Source organism: Armigeres subalbatus, chromosome 1 (genome assembly GCF_024139115.2).
Source record: "Armigeres subalbatus isolate Guangzhou_Male chromosome 1, GZ_Asu_2, whole genome shotgun sequence".
In the NCBI taxonomy this organism is placed as follows: Eukaryota; Metazoa; Arthropoda; class Insecta; order Diptera; family Culicidae; genus Armigeres; species Armigeres subalbatus.
Window position 1 is genome coordinate 6,049,639 of NC_085139.1, and position 26,158 is coordinate 6,075,796.

The 26,158-nt window shown below is 44.3% G+C and overlaps 1 protein-coding gene across 1 annotated transcript in view; it reads right to left on the reverse strand.

Moving 5' to 3' along the window:
* LOC134220180 (DNA polymerase epsilon catalytic subunit 1) overlaps positions 1 to 26,158 on the reverse strand; it is a 38,684-nt gene that overhangs the window by 589 nt on the left and 11,937 nt on the right. The window contains exon 3 of the mRNA XM_062699167.1: positions 37 to 5,949. Within this exon, the coding sequence (XP_062555151.1) occupies positions 37 to 5,949 (5,913 nt within the window). The remainder of the gene's footprint in view (positions 1 to 36; positions 5,950 to 26,158) is intronic.

Here is a 26,158-nt window from a genome sequence, read left to right on the forward strand (position 1 = left end):
TATTCTCAAAATAACAAATTTGATTATCTGACTTACCTCCTCGCCAATGTCTTTATTCACCTCCAGTACCTTGCACAGTGCCTTGATAAATTCAAGCGCCGGTCCCTCCATGCCTCGGCCATAGTTTTTATGCATCCTCTGCACCATACCGTACGCCACGTGGGACAAATCCTGTACCGATGTTGCAGGTGGAACGCCGTTCGCCAACTTTTGCATAAACATAATAATAAAGCTGTCAAAGTTATTCTTACAATCCGCTTCCGCCGGTAGCTGTTCCGCTATGTTCCAGTGCACTTGAAGCTGGGCTTCTTCCTCCCCAGTAGGCTCACTTTGGCTTCCATCCGCATTCGGACGTTTTGGCACACTAATTCCGCTGTAGTTGGCCGGATCGATCCACAACAAAATCTCCCACGCGCGCTTATACGAGATCGATATGCTGTGAAAGAGCTCCTTGTTGCGGATACTTTGCACCACGTAATCGGTGTAACCGATCGCGTCCGCCACCGTTTTCTTGCCAGTGTTGATCAAAATCCGGTTGAAATCCGCGTAGATGATCTCCGCCTTCAACCGCTGGAACTCGGATATCATCTGAAGGAACAGCTTTCTCATGAGATTGTTCAGCGCCCGCCGCAGGGCGGGATCGTACAACAGTGCCCGTGACGATCGCACCCACCGGTAAAAGTGGATGATCTGGTAGTCGGCAAAGTCGCTCTTACTGAGTGAAACATCACGCAGCCAGACGTTAACCATCGATCGCATCACGCGGAACGCCTGTGAACACAACGCCGTTTCGTCGTAGCTCGGGAGGGCTTGGCCCTGATTGGTGATCATGTCGTTCAAGGATGCCTGCGGTACCACATCGAAAGTGATCGCCGAAGCTGCTCCTTCCATCTCCTGGACGCGACTTGCCTGCAGCAGCGCTGAAATGGCCAAACTATCGATGGCCAATTCCACGCACACGTTGCCATAAAAGCCCTGTCGGTTTTGAACCACCGATATGTTGTCTTCGAACTCCGCCAACAGTCGACTGTCGTCCGCTTCGCGGCCTCCCAAGTCCGGTCTTGAAGATGGCGAACACCACAGAACAAAATTATGCTTCTGCAAGTGGCGAGCGAAGGTCAGATCCGACCCAAACAGGATAGCATCAGCGGGCATATTGCCGAGCGGAATCTGGAAGTAGCGACACTGATCCAGCATCATGCGGGTCACATTATGCAGATTAAGATAGTGACGAATCATAATCCGCGCGCCAATCCGTTGCCAGTCCAAGCCGTACAGCAACGATGCGTCATCGGAGATGTGAATTTGAGCCTCCGGAAACTCCGTACAGGCCGGAATCAGCTGGTTAAGCTTCTGAAGACTGAATCTGGTCTGGGCGCACAGGATGGTTGGGCCACGTTTCTCTTCCTTGTAACCGATCAAAGTTAAGGCAAGCCGTTTGTAGACTTGGGTGATGTCGACTTCGACGAAGTCACGGAACGTCAAATCATCCGGCGGAAGGTCCTCTTCTTTGCTTAATCCAGTAGAAATAAGGACCCTTCGTTCTGACTGGTAGAGGCTTTTTAGCGTGGGGAGCTGATGGGTACGAACGCTGTCGAAAATGATGATCACAACCACTTTGCTGGCACCCATGAACAGACCCCAAATTTCTCGCTTTCCCGAGATAATGCTGTGTTGGTAAAGGTAGATCTTTTTCATACTTCTTTCGTTTTGCAAGTAGGATGCAGAATCGTTGGGTTTCAGTTCCAGCTGACGAATGTTGAAAGTGTCCATTTCTTTGGTGGTCATGTTTGCCAGGATCCGGGACTCTGATCGCTGCACAGCGCACGTACAGCCCATATCCATGATTGCACGGAATTCAAGCGAGACTTGGGTCTCGTAAATTCCTTCGATATCTGGAGTGGCCAAATCTGCCAACAATCCCAAACTATTTTCTTGGAAGATCTGTTCGGGAACCACATACTGATACAGTTGATGAGCTGGGCGTGATCGCGGCAGTATGCGATGAACCTTTTTCCACAAAGCCCCTTCCTCCGGAGGCGCCGACCAGCGTTGGTTGACGTAGAAAATCCTGGGAATGACCAGCTTGATCCTGTGAAGCTCCTCTCCAACCATGGCCCAAATTACAAAGTTACCCATTTCATCTGACTGCAAGATCTGGAGTACCTGCCAGGTTCTCTCGATCAGCGATCGTTGCGTCTTTCGAAGGAAACCACCCAAAGTAGCCGCCGCGCGGCCGGATGCGATCGTAGTCGAGGGTGCTTCGCGATCATCCACACGAGCTCGTTTATTTCCAGTGTTACGGAACTTACTTCTTTGCGCCAGTTGCCATTTCCATTTCTTCTTGTGGAACGCCAACCACGCTTGGAGCTCCTTCTTCGTGTCTCCAATCGGCGGAGGTGACCCTAAGGCTTCTCGCCAGGTTTTCGGCTCTGGTGTTGCCGCAGCGTCTTCTGTTGACGGCGTTCTGCGACGTTTGGAATTTGCAATCGGAACATTCGGACCGACGCTAGGCGATCGCGATCGCGCTCGACCCAGATCCTCAATATCCTGCATCGGGGGTTTCTCCTTAACCGTAAACATCTCACTGATTCTCCTCTGCTTCAACGTGTCATTTTTCTCCAGCATCTTTTTGTGCAACCAGTCCGGGTGTTGAACTCGCGGCACGGGATTATTCAAACCTTGCAACGCCGCTGGAATTGTGATGATCTTCTGGATAGTTCCACCTAATCGTTCAATGTAGTACTGCCAGTCCAGCACATCTCGGATGTCAGCGTCTCCCATTGAGTTATCCTTCAGCCATTTACGCAGGTAGTGCCTTCGAATGCTCGGCTCAGACTGGAAAATCGCCAGCGGGATCGCCCTCTCCGTAACCGGTGCCCCATCTGGCTTTCTCGATATGACAAACTTGCAGGCCAAACCCGCGTCCTTCACCATTTGATCGCCCAAAAATTCTGCCAGACGCTTCGCCGTCGAAATCGAGGTAGACTTCTGTTCGCCATAGTCCTCCAGCTTCCTGGACATGGACCGATTTTCTGAAATCAACTCAAATAATTCACTATCTGGCATATTGTGACCCTTGCTGTACAACACATCCAACCAGTAGTCGGCGATCTTGGCCACGGAGGCATAGCACTGTTCCAGCGTCGAACCCTGCAGAAACGCCTCGAACACCGAACTCTGGAAGATCTTGATCAATTGCAATTCACCTCGCCGTTTGACCTCGAAACCCTTCAGTTCGGCCAGCGATCCATCGAAGTTGAACACAGCGTAACGTTTTTTCAGCTTTTTGCCCTCTTCTTTGGCTGCCGGCAAGACCATTGCCAAATACGGTCCGTCCACTTCAAAGAAGATCGAGTTCTCCGGCTTGATCGAATAAACCGCTGGACTCCCGGATTCATATGGCTTATCCAGCACATGGTACTGATCGTTTGTGAAGTGATCTTTCACCATGGTGTTCAGCACGGCGTTCGGATACGACACGTTGATCTTCTTCTTTTTGGCGTGGTTGGTCAACACGGTGAACTCCTGGGGAAAGGAAGCCGGCAGAATGCACCAAATACCGTCGGTATCGAGTTCCAGTGGACGACCAACTTTTTCGATGATCTCCCTTGCTTTTGTGATTATATTCGCACCTGTCAGACACACGATCCCTGCCATTGACATACTATGCCAGCGGGCTCCCTTTCGCATCACGTATCCGTAGAAGGAATTTAGAATACATTTGTGCGCCAACTGGAGGGAATCGTATAGGACTTCTCTGCCCTTGGCCGCCTTAATTTCGCCTGCGTCGCCACTCTTCAGCGCCGAAGCCACGGCTGCCTTAGCCACCTTCGTTAAAGCCTTGTACTCGTAACGACGATCACGGAACGCTCTCACCGTGTCCACATAGAAACTGTTCTCCTTTTGACAGATGGTGGACGTCCGGGTTTCCAACTTGGTGATCTTTGTCTTCTTGTACGCCTTCCTACAGTAGTCAGCCAATCGTTTCTTCTCATAGTTGGCTTGGTCTTCTTTGGAAAGCTCATGGAAGGCTCTGACTGGACCGCCGGGGAAAAGTGGCGGAAATTTCTCTGTTTCCAGCTGCTGTTGAATTCGCTGAAACTCGTTTCGACTGGCCGGAAGCATCTCTCCACGCCACATCCATTCCATGTCGCGCTTACACTGAGCGTCGGGTTTGTTAAAATCACACGCGGCGCAATCCGTCTCCGATATCATGGACGATGGCTGCAACCGGTTGGTCAGAATGATGTTCGGGTACATAGCTCCGACGTCCAGATGGTAGATTACGGGCTGCTCAATACGGGACGGGGCATCATGGAGCTGCTGCAACGCTGCCCGAATCTGTTCCGCAACCTCCTCCATATTAGTGACCTGATCCAATGGAACCCCCTCTTCGGTGACGATCGCGTGCTCCAGCACTTTATCCACATTGTCATGCAGCTGCATCAGCATGTCTTGATCCAATCGGAAACGGGTGGAAATATCCGCTCGAAAAACTCCAGACTCCAGAGCTTCCACGTGACCTCCAACGTACGTTTCCATGTCAAGGACATGCCCATCGGGGGTCAGTTTATTCAGTTCCGAGACTTGCTTGTTAGGAAACACAATCCGCGCGTGGAAAGCCTCCTTCATGAGAAGTGATTCGCACAGCGTTCCCGAGCCCTTGCGAAGAATTTCATCCGGTTCCATCGGAATAATTGTGGCCAAGGCAAATATGAACGGATGCACGTACTTCATGTACAGATAATAAGTGGCAACAGCGTCCGATACAGAATAGTTCGACAGCACTTGCGGTTGCTCCACAGCCATTTTACACATCTCCTCGGGATCCAGCTCGACCGGATCGTACCGCAGCTTACTCTTCGCGACGGCCTTCAAACCTTGCGACCCAACCGGCAAATACGAATCTCGCTTCACCCAGCACAAACAATCCATGTGCATCGCCGGTCGGCACAGATAGTTCCCATCTCTCTGGTTCACCTTCGAAAACCCAATCTCCCGCTTCATATCCAGATCGTAGACGGCCGCTCTGGCCTCCACAAACGGCCAATCGAAAAAGTCACCGTTGTACGTCACAAAAATGTGCGGTTTCACGTCAAGAATATGATCGAAAAATTTCTGAATCAACGCCATCTCGCTCAGTTCGTTGAACACAATGAACTGCCCCTCGAACTCCGGTTTCGGTGTGTACTCGAAGTCCTCTACCTCGGCACTGATGATTTCCCGATTCGTAATCAGATAGCCTTGCCCGTCGATCATGTACGAAATCATCATGATCTGATCCGTCTGCGCATCAGGAAACTTCAACGGCAGCTTAGTCGTCTCGATGTCGAACGCCAGCACCACCGGTTCCGGTCGGTCCAGAATATCCGGCCGCGGCGTAACGATCGGTGGTTCATCGTCCCCTCGGCCACGCATCGTGTACCACAAACCGCAAAAGATGTTCAAATCGATCGACACCCGCACGTGATAGGGGACGTCGTGCTCTCGCATATCCATGATGCTTTCGTAGAAGTCCGTGTTCTGGACGGCCGATGAATTCCCCGCGCTCTCCGAGGAAACGGTCAGCGCACTACTCAGCATCTGCATGTAGATCGTGTTGGTCTTGTCACGTTCCTTGTTCTTCCGCACCGCCGCCGACAGATCCTTCTTAACCTTATTCATGTGGCTGGTGTTGGCAAAAGTCAGCTTCAAAAGGTTCTGCTTTAGCCCGCTCAAATGGTTGGGCAAATCCAGATCCTCCTTACTTATGTGTTCGACCTTCTGCAGCTGACCTTCGTACTTTCGCGAGAGAAATTTGGCAACCTCTAAGGCGTGACCCTCCTTGGTGATCAGCAGTAGGTAGGGTGCGTAAACAATCGACATCTTGTAGCGAGAGCCATCCATCTGGAGAAAGTACAGGTCCAAGGCAGCCACTAGGCGACGATCTTGGTTCAGAAGTTCCGTCTGCAAATAAATGAAGCATTATTAGAAAAACGACATACACAATACATACAGAAAATATTTATTTGGTATCTCAGAAATTACTTCTGCTAGGGTCGATTTCTTAACTTCCGCTTAGTGCTTAAACCAGGTTTAATCGTATGGGCACCGCTTAATAGTTAAAAGGAGGTGAAGAAATTGACCATTCGTAACTTTAATGGGAAATGTACTTCAAAGAAAATTATAAATTAAAAAATCTGCCTGAAGTAGTTCGTACGTTGAAAGTATGGCGAATAGGAACTAAGTTTTATTACCAATAATTATGAACAAAGTGAAATCTTTTCCATCCACTTAATATGGGAGCAACGCACAACTGTCATTTTTATTATTTCAAATTTGCTGCGTCGAAATAGGAAAAAATACAGTTGTGCGTTGCTTCCATTTGCTTCCGTATTGAGTAATGTGCCCTTGAAATCCTTGAAAACCCGAAGGAATTTATTAACAACATACAGATTGTGCTGAAAAAGCTTAGTATGGAGATCTCAAGGAAAATTTTATCAAATTACCAAAGTAATATTGACGTAAATGCATTCTATAAAGTAGGCGAAAACATGTTTGTCTGTCTTCAAGCAGGAAGAGAATGAATGAATGAATTTCATCAACTATTGGATCCGGCTCCTGATGTTGATCCAGGTTTCTAACTATTCCTGCATATGATTTCTGCTGACTCCAATTCAATCTTTCTGGACAGGAATTTTTTCGGTGTCCTTCCGATTGACACACAAAGCATTTGTTTTTTAGTCCATCATAGAAAACCTTTCCTTTTTTGTTGCATACCTCAATCGATGACGGAATATCATCTTCAAGAACAATATATACACCTCTGACGCCCGTGTACACGTAATCGAGACCCAAGCCTGCAGAGAACTTTTCACGCACAATTCGATCCACTTTTCCATATTTTCCAAAGACCGAGGACAGTTCTTTGTCAATGATTTCCGGATGGAGGTCAAACACCCGGGCATAGTGTGCATTTTGTCCTGCAACCGTCATACACACTTCAATCGATTTTTCCGTCGCCGTATACGAAATTTTTGGTTGGCGCGTTTTCGATTATAGACTCCGGCATTGCCTCCTTCGTGATGTACTTCATACAAATACTTCGGTTCTCCGTCATTTTATACACTGGTTCGACGTATGCAACATCACCATCCAATTGTTTGATAAAATTTGCAATTTCGCTCCACGACGGGCGCGGAGAATTGGCAGGAAAGCAAAATTGCACGGTACTGATGATTTCTCGCTTAACTTTTCAAAAAGACCTAAGCAACATTTTTTTCATGAATTAATTTGAATAGCGCAATCATCAGTACAGCACGAAAGCTATTGATTGCAGTATTCAAATTAATTCATGAAAAAATGTTACTTAGGTCCTTTTGAAAAGTTAAGCGAGATTTCCATAATATCGTGCCGTTGCTCCAATAACTCCAATAAATAACTCCAAAACGTCCGAGCGAATATAATTCTGCAGAGCTATCTGCAATCGCGAGCGTCGAACACGACAGATAGAGAACAACTGAAGAATATGTTTGTTTTTATCGTAGTTTTTTCTGCGTGATTTCAAGAGATCCGGTTCTCTGCCGCTACGCCTAAGTAGATCTTCGTTTTCTCATGAAGATATTGTTCAAAGTTTGGAAGATAGTTGTCTCTTGTATTTTTGCAAAAGTCATCTTTAAAATTTTTGAAAGGAGAAATAGCAAAAGGCTGCATGACAAGTAGCTATAGATATCGCGCATCAACTGCTCTAAATAAATACGACAGCAGTTTTCAAATGCGTAATTTGCGCAGAGAACCAAGGAATGGCAGGTACATTGAATAACAATCAAAGCCGGACAGTCGATTTTCAGCAGTCGCATGACAGACCTCTCCGACCCCATCACAACTGATCGATGCACCATCCTAACCGAAACCGTCGAGATGTTTCTTATAATCGATTTTATCTTCATGGAACTGTTGCCCGACGTTTCGGTCTGGTGTATTAGACCTTTTTTCAAGGGATAAGGTGTCGGCCTACCTTACAGCCACGTACGAAGTGACGGCTTACGAAGAACAATCAGGGTGGCCACTGAAATTCGATTTTCAAATTCCCGGTTTTTTCCCGCTTTTCCCGGTAATTTTTGTCAAATTTTCCCGGTTTTAATTTGACTTGAAACAAATTATGGTAAGAGTTTTTATACTTTAACTAGATATTTTATTTTCTGACCAAACTGGAGGTTAGTTTTATATCGAAGGAACTGATAATTTGTAACGAACCTTTAAGATAGATACATGAAATAACCAGCAACGTGTTTACGAAAATGGTTTAAAAAAAAGGCATACTGAAATTGTGCGCTTCGTTACCATGTAGTGAATGTTAACCGGCATTTAATCAATATCGAATTGTAATTCTACATTGGCACCTAATTACAATGATTTGATTCTTTTCTTAGAACTTGTAACTTTGCAAAACATTCGTATTTTTTTCTGGGATGCACAACTTTTGTTAGTTTCTGACAGTGCCAATGGAAATTGCATGCCAGTCTAGTAGGGTTCTTCCTTCATAGAGCATAATGTTCACAGAAAGCAATAAAGTTATAGTTATAGTATACACACTTAACTCATTTCACCGTATTCGGTAAATTTCACCGAAATCTCAACAGCAGAACTGTTCGGTAATTATTTTACAGATTTTGTATTTTTCCATTGTTCAACTGTCAAAATCACCGAAAATCAGTAAAATTATTTACCGAATAGTTCTACTGTTGTGATTTCGGTAAAATTTACCGAATTCGGCGATTTATTTTAAGTGTGTAGCCAACATCTTTTTAATGTTTAGCTTTCGGTTTCATCTTCTTCTTCTTCTTCTTTGTTGGCCTTACATCCCTCACTGGGACAGAGCCGCCTCGCAGCTTAGTGTTCATTAAGCACTTCCACAGTTATTAACTGCAAGGTTTCTAAGCCAAGTTACCATTTCTGCATATCATGAGGCTAACACGATGATACTTTTATGCCCAGGGAAGTCGAGACAATTTCCAATCCGAAATTGTCTAGAGTGGCACCGGGAATCGAACCCAGCCACCCTCAGCATGGTCTTGCTTTGTAGCCACGCATCTTACCGCACAGCTAAGGAGGGCCCGGTTTCATCGTAATCAGACTATTTCAAAGAATACCTTCCTGAGTAACTGATGGAGCTTTTTGAATTATCGCAACATTATGTGAGGAAAGACACAATTATTTCTTATAAAGTAAATTAAACTCAATTACAGTGTTAAACCTAGGAACTTAGCAATGAAATAAGTGAAGCACTGTATAACCTCATTATAGTGATTGGCATAACTTTTCTAAAGATCTACAAAACTATTAAATAACTTATTTGAACACAAATTCAACCCGAAGATAATCTTTGTTATTATTCAGTTATTCAGTTTTCCAAACAAAAATTAAACACATTTTAGGCAATCAAAACATTCGATTCGTAATTTATTTAACTTAACTTTTTTAATTTCTAGAATTAATGTCTTGAAAGTAAATCTTGGATTTTTATTGAAGACTTTGAACGGCCCCATTCAATATTTGTATATTGAAATGTTCTAAGCTTTGGAACCTATTCATTATTCCCCGTGTAACAAATTAGAAAACTATCTTAAAGTATCTTTTTCACCATCATAACCTTCTATAGTATTAGGTTAGTTGTGGAAAAATACTAAACTAAAGATATTTTATTCTTCAGAATATGACAGATATATTCACGAAGTAACCATTTTCAATTATTTGAAGAATTTTCAAATATAATTCCAAACAACTCTTGAACATGTGTTAAAATATATATTTTTACTATATTCAGTTTTTTTGCGAATTATGTGTAATTGGAAATTACATACAAATAACAGAAGTACAAAGACATACTTGGACATTAGATTCGAAAGAATGAATATTTCGATATTCGATTATATGATTTTATGCTTTATAACATTATTTTTATTACATATGGCCGGGGTTCTACCAAATCACACCAAGCGCCAAAAAAAAAAATCATATTTGGCCCAAGTTTTTGATTGACAGATTCAATTGATCACAAATCGTATAGGTCCTATACTATAGAATAGCCTTCAACCACATAACTGAGGATATCCAACAACAAATGTTCGCATGAATTGATTTGAAATAATTTCCGCTTTCCTTTTACGTACAAAATATTGTGCCTTGCAACACAATGTCAACTCTCGTCATCATTTTCCAAGGCTCTCATAGATGTGGAAAATGTATCCGCAGTACAAACATCACGTGCTATCAAAGCATTCATCGCCACAATCTACCACGTGACGGCAGAATTTTCAAAAATATCAAAGTTGTAGCTTTTTTTCTGGATGTTTGTTTCTCTTAGGCGACTATCTGGCGCTCATTTTTCGTTGCGATTATAAATAAGCGGAGGAGTAGATTTTTTTTATGAGCGGTACAATATCACACGTCAGTCAAAAAACCGCTTACTCGAAATTACAATAAATTAGAATCAAAATGATGAAGAGAAAATTTGATCTAGAAAAAAACTACTTATGTTTTATAAGTCAAACATTCTGTACTAAAATCAAATAACTCAGTTAGAATGCAATTGAATAATGAATATAAAAAGTGAAAATATTTCCCTTTTATATCAAGCTCATTAAAAACTTTGAAGAATTTTGAATGTAAGTTGTCAAGAATTAATTTTTTCCCGGTTAATGTTCTGAATTCCCGGTTTTTCCCGCTTTTTTTCCCGGTGACTTCAATTTCCCGTCTTTTTCCCGCTTTTCCCGTTTTTCCCGGTTCGGTGGCCACCCTGCCGGCACGCATTACCGGCACGCATTACCAAACCGTAGCTGGAACGTCGGCTAAGTAGTTGCCGTTCTATATCGTAATTGCTTCTAATGTACATCGGGGTGGTATGTAGTACCTTGAGTTTGCGTATCTCGAGATGATCTTCATCGGCGACTGGATCGTAGGGTTCAATCTTATGAAATTCCTGATCCATGTGCAGCCACTGCGGTCCCTTAAACCAAAGTTCGAAGGACACGAATTCTTCAGGAGAAAGGCCACGAGAGGCGCAGTCAGCAGGGTTATCTTGGCTGCTGACATGATTCCAGCACTCGCGAGGCAGGGATTCTAGTATTGTGGAAATGCGATTTGCGACATAGGTCTTCCACTTACGGGGGTGGGAAGACAACCACTGAAGCACAATAGTGCTGTCTGTCCATGCCCAATATTGCACTGTGAGATGAGAAAGCGCTTGAGTAATACGCGTCAAAAATTCTACCAATAGCACCGCTGCGTTCAACTCCAAGCGTTGCAACGAAACTTGTTTGATAAGGGCCACCCTGGTTTTGGCGGCTATATACTACCGCACTGTACGCCATCTCGGAGGCATCTGAAACCCCGTGCAATTCCAGTGTGTCGTTGAAATTCACTATAAACCGAGGGATTCGAATTTGCTTCAAAAGGTGCAGACCTTCCTTGATCTCCTTCCATGGTACCTGAATTGTCGCAGGCAAGGAATCGTCCCACAATACTGCGCTCAACCACATTTGTTGAAAAATGATCTTGATTTTCACTATAACTGGAGACAAACACCCGTACGGAGAGTAATTGTCTTTTGGTGTGTACGCTGTGCACTGAAAGGCTGACCTTGAAGGAAAACACGTCTTCGGTAGACAGCCAGTTGATACCAAGAGCCTTGATTGCATCCGACTGCTCAGCAAGCTTCATCACTACTGATTCTTGTTTCACACATTCACCTTCTCTCAGCAGCTCTGGTCGATTGGATGTCCATTTCCGTAGGTTAAATCCCGCGGAGCTCAGAATCTCGCAAACTTGATTTCTAAGTTTTCTTGCTTCGTTGTTGTTCTTCGCTCCAGATAAAAAATCGTCCATATACATGTCCAGTGCTTTCTTCAGAGCAGCTACTGGATACAAAGATTCGTAATTTCTTGCTGCTTCCCGCATAGCTTGAATTGCTAGATACAGGGGTTAGGCAAAATGATTGAGATAGCCAAAATTTGGCCCAAATTCAAATCCTTATAACTTTTTGAAAAATTGATGAAATTGGACAAAACCGGAAGCATTCGAGGGCAAATTTAGTCAAGATTTAGGAACATGTGCGGTCACGAATACTGGCCACCGGACACCGGAGATGTTCCGGATTTTCGGAGGCCATGTCAAAAACACATTTTTTCTGCCGCTCGTATTTTTGTGTGGTTTGAAGTTACATCGATAGACACTTTTTTCCTAGAAACTAGATCTTATTGAAAATTGAATGCGGGCTGTTGCGCTAAGATCCGTTGAAAAACATCCGAGATATGGCCATTTCAGTAAACCTGGTTCCGGATACTATGGTCAATTATGTATATCCTTCCAATCACGTATATATTATCCGGTACCATATCAATATTGGTATCAAACTTCAAGATTTTTTATGGAGATGCTTCAGGAAGCATATGCAGGACGATCAGTTGCCCTGACCACTCTGTAGTAGGTTCCAGGTGCTCCGGGGGAAGTGGCCAATTTGAAAAACGTTCAGAACCCTATCAATATGGGTATCAAACTTCAAGATTTTTCATGGAGATGCTTCAGGAAGCATATTCAGGACGATCAGTTGCCCTGACCACTCTGTGGTAGGTTCCAGGTGCCCTGGGAAGTGGCCAATTTGAAAACATTAAGAACCCTATCAATATGGGTATCAAACTTCAAGATTTTTCATGGAGATGCTTCAGGAAGCATATGCAGGACGATCAGTTGCCCTGACCACTCTGTAGTAGGTTCCAGGTGCCCCGGGGGAAGTGGCCAATTTGAAAAACGTTCAGAACCCGAGCAATATGGGTATTAAACTTCAAGATCTTTCATGGAGATGCTTCAGGAAGCATATCCAGGACGATCAGTTGCCCTGACCACTCTGTAGTAGGTTCCAGGTGCCCCGGGGGAAGTGGCCAATTTGAAAAACATTCAGAACCCTATCAATATGGGTATCAAACTTCAAGATTTTTCGTGGAGATGCTTCAGGAAGCATATGCCGGACGATCAGTGGCCCTGACCACTCTGTGGTAGGTTTCAGGTGCCCTGGGGAAGTGGCCAATTTGAAAACGTTCAGAACCCAATCAATATGGGTATCAAACTTCAAGATTTTCATGGAGATGCTTCAGGAAGCATATGCAGGACGACGATCAGTTGCCCTGACCACTCTGTAGTAGGTTCCAGGTGCCCCGGGGGAAGTGGCCAATTTGAAAAACGTTCAGAACCCTATCAATATGGGTATCAAACTTCAAGATTTTTCATGAAGATGCTTCAGGAAGCATATTCAGGATGATCAGTTGCCCTGACCATTCTGTAGTAGGTTAAAGGTGCCCTGGGGGAAGTGGCCAATTTGAAAAACGTTCAGAACCCTATCAATATGGGTATCAAACTTCAAGATTTTTCATGGAGATGCTTCAGGAAGCATATTCAGGACGATCAGTTGCCCTGACCACTCTGTAGTAGGTTCCAGGTGCCCCGGGGGAAGTGGCCAATTTCAAAAGCGTTCAGAACCCTATCAATATGGGTATCAAACTTCAAGATTGTTCATGGAGATGCTTCAGGAAGCAGATTCAGGACGATCAGTGGCCCTGACCGCTCTGTGGTAGGTTCCGGGTGCCCAGAAGTGGCCAATTTGAAAACGTTCAGAACCCAATCAATATGGGTATCAAACTTCAAGATTTTTCGAGGTGATACTATAAAATGCATTTTAGAACCAGCAGCTGTCATGACCACTCCATGACCATGACCAGTAGGTTCCAGGTGTCCTGGGGGAGTGGCCAATATGCAAAATGTTCGAAACCATATCAAAATGAGTAGCAAACTTCAGGATTTTTCATGGAGGTGCTTCAGGAAGCATATTCAGGACGATCTATTACCCTGACCGCTTTGTAGTAGGTTCCAGGTGCCCCGGGGGAAGTGGTCAATTTGAAAAACGTTCAGAACCCTATCAATATGGGTATCAAACTTCAAGATTTTTCGAGGTGATACTTTTAAATGCATTTTAGAACCAGCAGCTATCACGACCACTCTGTAGTAGGTTCCAGGTGTCCTGGGGAAGTGGCCAATTAGCAAAATGTTCGAAACCATATCAAAATGAGTATCAAAGTTCAAAGTTTTTCATGGAAATGCTTTTGGACTCTCCTGTCGAATAGAGTTCACCGCAGCACGAAGTTGACCATCCTGCAAAACGCTCATTAGACTGGTCTGCCTCTATGGCCACGAAAGTTGGATGTTGCTGGCGAAGGACCAACGCGCCCTTGGAGTTTCCGAATGGAAGGTGTTGCGGACCATTTATGGTAGAATGCAGATGGAAGCCAATGGAGGTGCCATAACAGAAACATGGCCATGTCAAGATATAGCACCCCACACAATTGCTAAGTCATGCTTGCGACCTGCTGCCATTGATGGCAGGCCATCTTACACTTGGTCGATCCACCGTGACCGCATCGCGACTCTTCTTCTTGTACCGGTCGGATCATTATCGAGCACCATCTTAATCGGGTTGTCGTCTGACATTCTGGCTACATGCCCGGCCCACCGTAACCGCCAAACTTGTACCATGTGCTAGTTCTCCTAACAGTTACAACTCGAGGTTCATTGGCCTCCACCACCACCTCTATTGGCTTCCATCTGCATTCTACCATAAATAGTCCGCAACACCTTCCATTCGGAAACTCCAAGGGCGCGTTGGTCCTTCGCCAGCAACATCCAACTTTCGTGGCCATAGAGGCCGACCAGTCTAATGAGCGTTTTGTAGATGGTCAACTTCGTGCGGCGACGAACTCTATTCGACAGGAGAGTCCAAAAGCATCTCCATGAAAAACCTTGAACTTTGATGCTCATTTTGATATGGTTTCGAACATTTTGCAAATTGGCCACTTCTCCAGGACACCTGGAACCTACTACAGAGTGGTCATGACAGCTGCTGGTTCTAAAATGCATTTAAAAGTATCACCTCGAAAAATCTTGAGGTTTGATACCCATATTGATATGGTTCTGAACGTTTTTCAAATTGGCCACTTCCCCCGGGGCACCTGGAACCTACCACAGAGTGGTCAGGGCAACTGATCGTCCTGAATATGCTTCCTGAAGCATCTCCATGAAAAACCTTGAACTTTGATACTCATTTTGATATAGTTTCGAACATTTTGCAAATTGGCCACTTCCCAGGACACCTGGAACCTACTACAGAGTGGTCATGACAGCTGCTGGTTCTAAAATGCATTTAAAGGTATCACCTCGAAAAATCTTGAAGTGTGGTACCCATATTGATAGGGTTCTGAACGTTTTTCAAATTGGCCACTTCCCCCGGGGCACCTGGAACCTACTACAGAGTGGCCAGGGAAACTGATCGTCCTGAATATGCTTTCTGAAACATCTCCATGAAAAATCTTGAAGTTTGATTCCCATATTGATAGGGTTCTGAACGTTTTTCAAATTGGCCACTTCCCCCGGGGCACCTGGAACCTACTACAGAGTGGTCAGGGCAACTGATCGTCCTGAATATGCTTCTTAAGCATCTCCATGAAAATCATGAAGTTTGATACCCATATTGATAGGGCTCTGAACGTTTTTCAAATTGGCCACTTCCCCCGGGGCACCTGGAACCTACCACAGAGTGGTCAGGGTAACTGATCGTCCTGCATATGCTTCCTGAAGCATCTCCATGAAAAATCTTGAAGTTTGATACCCATATTGATAGGGTTCTGAATGTTTTTCAAATTGGCCACTTCCCCCGGGGCACCTGGAACCTACTACAGAGTGGTCAGGGCAACTGATCGTCCTGCATATGCTTCCTGAAGCATCTCCATGAAAAATCTTGAAGTTTGATACCCATATTGATAGGGTTCTGAATGTTTTTCAAATTGGCCACTTCTGGGCACCTGGAACCTACTACAGAGTGGTCAGGGCAACTGATCGTCCTGAATATGCTTCCTGAAGCATCTCCATGAAAAATCTTGAAGTTTGATACCCATATTGATAGGGTTCTGAACGTTTTTCAAATTGGCCACTTCCCCCGGGGCACCACCTACTACAGAGTGGTCAGGGCAACTGATCGTCCTGCATATGCTTCCTGAAGCATCTCCATGAAAAATCTTGAAGTTTGATACCCATATTGATTGGGTTCTGAACGTTTTTCAAATTGGCCACTTCCCCCGGGGCACCTGGAACCTACCACAGAGTGGTCAGGGCAACTGATCGTCCTGCATATGCTTCCTGAAGCATCTCCATGAAAAATCTTGAAGTTTGATACCCATATTGATAGGGTTTTGAATGTTTTTCGAATTGGCCTTTTCGAACCTACTACAGAGTGGTCAGGGCAACTGATTGTCCTGCATATGCTTCCTGAAGCATCTCCATAAAAAATCTTGAAGTTTGATACCAATATTGATATGGTTCTGAACGTTTTTCAAATTGGCCACTTCCCCAGGGCACCTGGAACCTACCACAGAGTGGTCAGGGCAACTGATCGTCCTGAATATGCTTCCTGAAGCATCTTCATGAAAAATCTTGAAGTTTGATACCCATATTGATAGGGTTCCGAACGTTTTCAAATTAACCACTTCCCCAGGGCACCTGGAACCTACTACAGAGTGGTCAGGGCAACTGATCGTCCTGCATATGCTTCCTGAAGCATCTCCATAAAAAATCTTGAAGTTTGATACCAATATTGATATGGTACCGGATAATATATACGTGATTGGGAGGTTATACATAATTGACCATAGTATCCGGAACCAGGTTTACTGAAATGGCCATATCGCGGATGTTTTCAACGGATCTTAGCGCAACAGCCCGCATTCAATTTTCAATAAGATCTAGTTTCTAGGAAAAAGTGTCTATCGATGTAACTTCAAACCACACAAAAATACGATCGGCAGAAAAAATGTGTTTTTGACATGGCCTCCAAAAATCCGGAACATCTCCGGTGTCCGGTGGCCAGTATTCGTGACCGCACATGTTCCTACGATGTAGGCTTCGTGCCGTATGTGACTGTGCAAAGTCGAAAATTCTTGATGGGTTCTTCGGGGTCTCCCCGCCAAACCACTCGTTGATAGTCTATGTCTAGCGGATGCGACTTCATTTGATCTGAAGCGCAAATGAATATCGAAAAGTTCCTGATTCACATTTGGTCCGGCTAAGAGCCGGTCATTGAGAGAAACGCCTGACCCTGATGCACTGGAGGCATCGAAAACAACGCGTAGCTTTGTTGTCGAGCTCTCCGTCTTCACCACCGCATGGTGTGGTAGGTAGAAGCTCTTGGCTGCTTCCACACTTAGCTCGCTCGTTGGTACCTCCTCCATGTGTCCTAGAGCAAGGTATTCTTCGATAAAATTCGAATACTGCTGTTTGAAAACCGGATCTCGTTCGAAACGTTTCTCCATAGACCTCAACCGCTTGATGGCTGGCGTGAGAAACTGTCATGAGTAGTGGTGGACCTGAATAAATCAACCGCCGCTTGATCAGAAAAAAATGAGCTGCTGGCAGGAATCTCCTCCTGTTCCCAGAATTGTCCAATGTACGATTGATGTCCATCTCCATATGTAGGGTTATGATGGAGAAATTGCTGGGAACTCCTGCTGTGTAAATCGATTGATTGCCGCACACGATCCAGCCGAAAACCGTGTTTTGCATGACGGGGGCACCAAATTCGTCCTTGACTTGCCCGGGTTGGAGAATGGCAAGAAAAACATCCGAACCCACAATGATGTCTACTCGACCCGGTTGATTGTAGGTATGACGGATCCACCAGAGCTTCATAGATCTCCTTCTGTAATAGCTTCGAGTTTGATTGCACGCGCTGTGCAGGGAGCGTTGACGTAAGCTTGCCTATTACGAATGCACTGCTTTGCAGAATCACGGTATTATTGTATCGGTTGGCCATCGAAAGCTTCACAATTCCTCGGGTTGTCCCCGAGATCTTATGTTGATTAACGCTGTTGGTAAGATGAACACCTCTTTCAATGGTTCTGATACCTGAACCACCAGCGAATTGACCGTTCCTTCCGATGATTGTGGGGTAGGGTGGCTCAAATTAGTATGGGAAAAACTTTTTTCATTTTTTTCTGATGGGCCGTCCTCTTATTCGGTTCTATTTGATGCCCTGATGCTCTGGACAAAATTTCAGCCAAATCGGTTAACGTTTGGGCGGTGCTTAACTCGTTGGAAGTTTATATGCAAAAATGTATGCAGAAACATCCAAAAACAGTAAATTGCAGCTGGACTACACAACTAACGATGAAGAACTATGATACTCATTCAGATCTTGGAGAATTTAATACAGAATGTTGTGCGTAATAAACTCTAATCTTCTCGCGGTTTTCAGCATAACATTCTGTATTTAATTCTACAATAACTGAATGAGTATCATGGTTCTTGATTGTAAATTGTGCCGTCCAACTGCAAATCCCTATTTTTGGATGTTTCTGCATGCATTTTCCATATAAACTTCAAGGAATTTAGCACCGTCCAAACGTTGACCGTTTTGGCTGAAATTTTGTCCAAAGAATCAGGGCATCAAATAGAACTGAATAAGACGGCGGCCCATCAAAAAATTTGAAAAAGTGTTTTTTGAGCCACCCTACTGTGGGGATTGCATCGGGTCTCCAGTTTGCTCTGCTTCCTACCCTTTGGTATCATCATGTGCCTTTGAACACAGCAGAGTGTGGTGTCGCTGCTGGTTGTCCGACATTTCGCGGTAAAACATTCCGCGGTAAACCATTTCGCGGTCTGTATCATTTGGCGGTAATCTGTTTCGCGGTTTATACAATTTGGCGGTATTCCGTTTCGCGGTATTCAAGCTTAGCTTATCTTCTTAACTTTTTTTTTGTATTTTTAAGAGTTCGCCATTCTTTTCTACCAACTCTTAATTTCCTTTTCTTTATATGGCCGTTACTTTCGTTGCGTTTCCCTTTCAAGTATTTTAGCTTTTCTTTTACGCATTATTTTATGTTATTTCCAAAAGACATATACATTATTGTCAATATGATAATTAGATGTGTGAGCTTTGTCATCAATAATGTGGTTTCGGATGGACTAAGAGGAAGACCGAATAAACCGGAAAACACAGTTTTACTATTAGAAAAGAAAAATGAGTTTTATTCTCTCGTGTGTTTAGCATGTACTGATATTACACTGTATGACAGTTCTAGCTGCAGTGCCGCAGCACAGCAGTGGGGGCAAACCGTGCAGTGGTTGCCATCCCAACACCCCTGCTCAACCATGGCAAGGTTCAATTCCCAGCGCCGACCGTAATTTTCTGAAAGAAGGCGACGGCAGGGCCTTCGTCATAATATCCGCCTGTTGATCCGATGAACAGACGAACTTGACTGCAATTACCGCTTCTTGTATGAGCTCCCTTATGAAATGGAACTTCGTATCCACGTGCTTAAGACCGAGCTTAAGACGTCCATGGTCTCGAGGATTCTCAACAATCCGTATTGTCGACTGATTATCCTCCAGTATCACTATGGGACCGGTAGGTCTTTGACCCAGATCCAGAAGAGCACGTTTCATCCAGAGAGTTTGACACGCCGCTGTAACCAATGCTGCAAGCTCGGCTTCTGTAGATGACAGTGAAACTGTATGCTGCTTTCTTGTAGTCCAGCTGACTGTACACCCGAAGACCTTAAATACACATCCTGTCACAGATCGCCGATCGATGAGATCATTCGCCCAATCTGCGTCTGAATAAACTCCCAGCATCTCAGCTTCCACCTCTGCTTTAAATGTTAATCCGTAGTCCACAGTCCCCTTTACGTATCTTAAGACCCGTTTAAGATGCACCCAGTGCTCCTCGTTTGGGCAGGCCTGGAACTGGCTGTAGAAGTTCACGGCTGCTGACAAGTCCGGCCGGGCAGTGAGCGAAGCATACATCAAACAGCCCACGAGTTCTCGGAATGGCTTTTCCGTTCTTCGCTCCTCAACTCCCTTTTCCAACCGTAGACGACTCTCCATCGGCGTCGATATTGGTTTACACTCCGTCATCTCAAACCGTCTCAATAAACTCTCAAGATATCCCCTCTGGCTAATCTTCATGGTTCCATCTTTGACGTTCCTATCAATTGTCATTCCGAGAAACTGCTTAACCACTCCAGCATCGGTCATTTCAAATTCTTCGCTGAATTCCTGTTTAATTGCTTTTACCATCTCCAGCGACGCTCCTACGATCAAAACATCATCGACGTACACTATTATGATGATCCTTTCTCCTCCCTTTCCTCTGGTGTATAAACATTGGTCATTGGCACTCTGCTTCATCCCCAGCTTCTTGGTAAACTCGTGGAATCTCTGGTTCCATGCATGGGACGCTTGCTTTAGCCCGTAGATGGAACGATGCAAACGGCATACCAGATTTACCCCCTGCTGAAATCCATCAGGCTGCGTCATGTAAATCTCCTCACTTAGCGTGCCGTTTAAAAACGCCGTGCGCACATCCATTTGATGAACATGGAAACCCTCGCTAAAACCATACGCAATGTGTCCAATTTTGCTTTTTCGGTATAATCGAAGCCTTGCCTCTGGCTAAACCCTCTAGCAACAAGCCTTGCTTTATACCGGTTCGAAACCATTTCATCACCACGCTTGATGCAAAACACCTACTTACAGGTAACCGCCTTCATTCCGGGAGGGAGTTCAACCAATGTCCATGTGTGATTTCGCTGACAAAGAATTAATTTCCTCTTCAATGGAGACTTTCTATTTGTCCCAATCATCTCGCTTTTTCAGTTCCGCAATCGTACTCGGGATGTTATCAACGTAGCTCATTGCATTCAGTGCAAATCCGGCATAATCCATTTCAAATTCATTGTGCCAAGCAGGTGGAACACGATTCCGATGCGGCCTTGCTTCATCCAAACGATTATCCACCACGTCGTCATCCGTTCCATCAGGCTCCCGGTCAGATTCCACCAGATCATCATTCACGAAACTGTTGAATTCCTCTCCCGACGATTCAGCGCCATCCGAGGCGCCCTCCGCATCACTAATCACGTCCTCTTCTTCCTCTGGGACAAAACTAGATGAAACTCGGAAATACTGATCAACTGCTGTTTGCTTGGGGTTCTCTTTGGTGTGCATCTCTACAAAATCTACATCCCGAGCAGATACAATCCGGCGCTTCACCGGATTCCAAACTCTGTGGCCATTGGGAGAATAGCCGACAAAAAATCCGTAGTACGACTTGAAATCCAGCTTCTTCTGCAGCTGCGATGGCACGTGCACGAACACGGAACACCGAAACACTTTCAGCTTCGATACGTCCGGCTTCTTTGATTCCCTCAACTCGAACAGCGTTTTCTTCGACTTCCCAGCACAGGTGGGACTTCTGTTCAGCTTACAACCGAATCGATGATCATTGTCCTGGCTTTCTCACTGAAAGTGCGGTTCATCCGCTCGCTGATGCCGTTTTGTTAGGGGGTGTACGGCACCGTCATCTCCAGCTGAATCCCCTTTTTCGCACGGAATGTCTTAAAATGTTTTCCGGTGTACTCACCTCCACCTCCGTTATCACATCGCAATCGGGATATTTTCTGTCCGAACTTGGCTGTCGCCAACGCCTCGTACTTTTTAAAACATTGCAGCACCTCACTCTTCGACTCCATTAAAATACCATGGTGAAATGTGTCCAATCGTCGATGAAGGTTACGAAAAACTTTGTGTTGAACAGTCCCACCGGCGTCATGGGACCACAAACGTCCGAGTGAACGAGTTCGAGCACTCGCGACGATCGTCTCTCTTCATTCCTCGCGAACGGCTTTCTCGTTTGCTTCCCGGCAACACATGACTCGCAAACAACTAAATCACTCTTCTGCTTATCAATGTCCACTTTGAGTCCCGATACCATGTCATTGCGAATAAGCACTTCCAGATTCTTCTCGGATATGTGGCCGAACCGCCGATGCCACAATTCGGAGTCTTTTCTAATTCGACCGCACGACAACAGCGACGTTTCGTTATCACTTCGCTTAATCGGTTGGAAATCTAGTTCGTACAACGACTCGCGACGTGTTCCACTAGCCACAAGTTCGGAATTGCGATAGATTAACGCTTTTCCTCGTTCAAACACTACACGCATACCGGCTTTTTCGACTCGTACTACCGAAAACAGGTTGTATCACAAATTCGGTATGAAGAGAACATTTTTCGCCGTGCACTCAATGTCTCTTCCGTCCACCATCGAAAGTACCTTCACTGTTCCGATGTGTTCAGCAATAATGGACTCATCATCTTTCGCGACCGTAATTTGAATCGGTTTAGTCAGCCGACGAAGTTCCGTAAAAAACTCTCTGTTCCGAATCAGATGGTCTGACGCTCCGGAATCGATGAACCATTTCGTTTGCTGTACCTGTTGCGCACCGCATCCACTGACACCAACAAAACAAACACCATCCCGATTGTCAGATTTGGCAATTGCCCCTTCTGTTCTGACGGCTTCTTCTTCTCCGTACAATCGGCCAACTTATGCCCTTCTTTCTTGCACCGAAAACATCGGATCTTCTTCGATTGTTTTTCTCCCGAAAAAGCAGCTGAATCACTGTTGGAGGAAAACTTCTCCGAATTAATAACACTTCTTTGTTTCGTTTCCTCGTGCACTTTACACTTTACGTGTTTCCTCTGCACTTTACGAATCCCATGGTGAGATTCTCTTCTGGCATGGTTTCAATAGCTGTGACAACAATAAAAAATACGCTGGACCAAGAATCAACAGCAGATGGCATACTGCGTCCAGCTCCTCCAGTGATCCTGCAGTCGCCCTCCGTCAAGTCGTATACTCAACATTTGACGTTTGATATGCATCCGACTGGCGATGCTCTTCCTTTCAAAAACACACTCTATAGCGCATCCCAAACTTGCTTTGGTGGAGTTTTGTCCTGGACGTACTCTAGTTGCGAGTCGTGAATCCGTGAGATGAGAATTGATTTGCACTTTCGCTCTCTTTTTAGCCGCTTCTCACGCAACTTTTTCTTTTCTTCCCTCTGCGCCGCATGATCCGCTATCGCCACCAAATCATCGAGCTCTATTTGCACACATTCAAAGAGCTCGTGCTCCTCCAGCAACACTTGAACTCGAAATTTCCACGCGGCGTAATTTGACCCGTCGAACAAAGCAACATGAAAACGGTCGTTTTGCACTTCCTCTGTCATCGCGTCGTTTTGACTTTTTCCGCGAATTGAAACGTCCGGGGCCCACAACCTAATGAGGTTTCGGATGGACTAAGAGGAAGACCGAATAAACCGGAAAACACAGTTTTACTATTAGAAAAGAAAATTGAGTTTTTATTCTCTCGTGTGTTTAGCATGTACTGTTATTACACTGTATGACAGTTCTAGCTGCAGTGCCGCAGCACAGCAGTGGGGGCAAACCGTGCAGTGGTTGCCATCCCAACAATCAAGATACACTATATCATATGATAAAGGTCACTGTCTTAATACCTTAAAAGGCTATGGTATTCTGGTAGAACTTAGAAGATGGAATAACTGAAAATTATCCATAAAGCAAAATGTATCTTCCTTAAATGTTAGCCGGCATTAGGCGAAATATCATGTGCTGTCTTCTTCAAATGTTTTGCCCAGTATAAGACAAAATGTGTTGTTTCGTCTTTCCACGCTGCATGAGGACGCACAAATGCGCGAGACTCTACATGACTTTACGATGGTTTACATACATTCCCGCTCCAATCAGCTGTTGTATCTCGTGAAAATTAGTAACGAGTGCTTTTAATTGCATTCTCACTAATTTTCCACTCGAAATATAATGTGAAAATATTTGTTACAAAGAATACAAAACTCAATCTAAGTTTATTTTTATTTTTTTTCCCAAATAATAACAATACTTCTCAATATAGGATCTGAAACGAACATAACCACAATCTTCAATGTTTGGCTCCGGCACAATAGAAAAGTTTGGCTTCAGTTTGACAACCAAATCGATTCTATTCGCACCACCCAGGTTTCGCCTTCTTTAAATGTTTGCATTTGCCCGGTATAAGGCCGTACCGTCGTAGGGGGTGAGAATGAGTCACTATTTCAACCACTTAGGACGTTTTCATCGCTGGTCTATTTTTTGGTCTATTTTTCTAACAGTTTCAAAAATATGTGTTCAATAAGTTCGAATACACTTTCAAATTTGTTTAAAAAAATGTAGTTAAATTATTTCTTTTCCCGGTTACATTTCATTGGAAGTATTGTTTATAAGGAACGTTTGTGACATTTCTTCTGGAATGACCTTTATTTTGTACTTCTTCACGAGCTTCAAACGTTTCGCATGGGCATTTCGTTCCAGATTTAGAGAATTACGTCTTTAACATAATAAAGGATCAAACAAGAAAATTAAGAGGGTTCAAATCCGGAAAGCTGGGAGGTCGCAAAGTTTTGTCCAAAAAGTCGATGAAATTGTCCCCATATAAAGCTTAAATAGCATTTTCCGTGTATAAAGGGTTATCGTCCATGTAGGGCTGATCTCCGTCTTATCACCGGGCCACTGGGGGTATAAATCTTCCCCAAAATCTCAGTTTTGTAGTACACCGCAATGATTTTGACCTTCCAAAAATGCTGTTTACAATGCCCCAATCCATGTTCACCGCGCGTAATAAACAAACAACAAGTGACAGAATGTCAACACCACACACATCCGTTAGCGTATATAGATAGTACAATCTATAGATGAGCGAAAGCATGGCTGAGTCGATTTTTTGCCCGTGCACACGCGCATATGACGTCACAGCCCTTAACGTTACCATTGAAATCGTGACGTCATGCTCGTTTGGAGACACGTTTGACAGTTCGTTTGGAGACAGAGGATTTATCTTCGCTCATCTATATATTCCACTATCTATATTAGCGTATATATACCGCTAACGCTGACACCAATACTTATACAGAATATGTACATTGGGCTTACAAACACAATGATCAAACATTTGTATTCGACCTTATTGAACACCCTGTAGACCACCAAAAATAGACCAAAAAATTGCCGTTTTTACCGGTGATGTTTTAAAATGATTGTTTTTGTTATTTATTTTTGACATTGGATGTTTGTTCTTTTTTTTATTCGTCTAGGAGAAAAAAGCTAATTGTTCGTTCAGGATTTTTTTTTCAAATTAAGTGTTTTCTCTTGAGATTTCCACAATATATTTAGATGTGTTCCTTCTCATACACTGAAAACCAAAACTACCCAAAAGTGGGTTGTTTGCACTCAAAACCGTGGTTTGGGCCAATAACCCAAATTTGAGTTAAATGACTTTTCTGGCACTAGGTAGTTTGCCTTTAATCCCATGTAAACAATTTACCCAAAGCTGAGTTTAATTTATCCAAAGCGGACCTTGATCAACCCAAAATAGAGAATATTGAATTTACTCAAATTTGGGTTATTGGGCTGAGCAACCTCGGTGAGGTGTTTGCATCTTGCTCTAGTTTTGATAGCAATCATGGGAAAAAAGGGAAAACTACCCAAATTTGGGTAAATTTTTTCTGCGATATTCTCAATAGTGCGTATATTGAACTCAAAGTTTGGGTTGATTTATCTGTCCGTGTACTACAGAGAGGAATTAAGTTATCAGGACAGGATGACCGTCAAAATCCGCGGGGGGTAGGAAAACACCAGTTCCGTAGCGGTCGTTGCAAAGAAAATCTTCCCACGCCGGGTTCTAGTTCCTCGGGGGCAGCCTACAAAGGAAATTATTAAAACTGAACCTTCGAACTGACTACAGAACGAGGCTCCGTCGAACTACACAAATAAGCTGGGTGAAAAACGTTCAATGGCATCAACACTCCTCCATCGGCTGATAAACGGCGACAACCAATACTACTCTATCGTCCTGGATAGTACGATACACTCTTGAAGGAGTTCTTGAAGTAAGTCCTGGAGGAGTTTTTGGAGGAACTTCTGGAGGAGGAATTCTTGTAGGAGTTCCTGGAAGAACTTCTGGACTTCCTGGAGAAAATTTTGAAAGAATTGCTGAAGAAACTCCTGAAAGAATTTTTGGAGGAATTTGTGACGGATGAATTCTTAGAGGTACTCCTGGAGGATTTCTTAGAGAAACTCCTGAAGGAATTCTTGGAGGAACTCCAGGAAAATTTCTCCGAGGAACTCCTAGAGATTTTCTTCGAGGAACTTCTGGAATAGTTCCTGAAGGAACTTCTTATGAAAC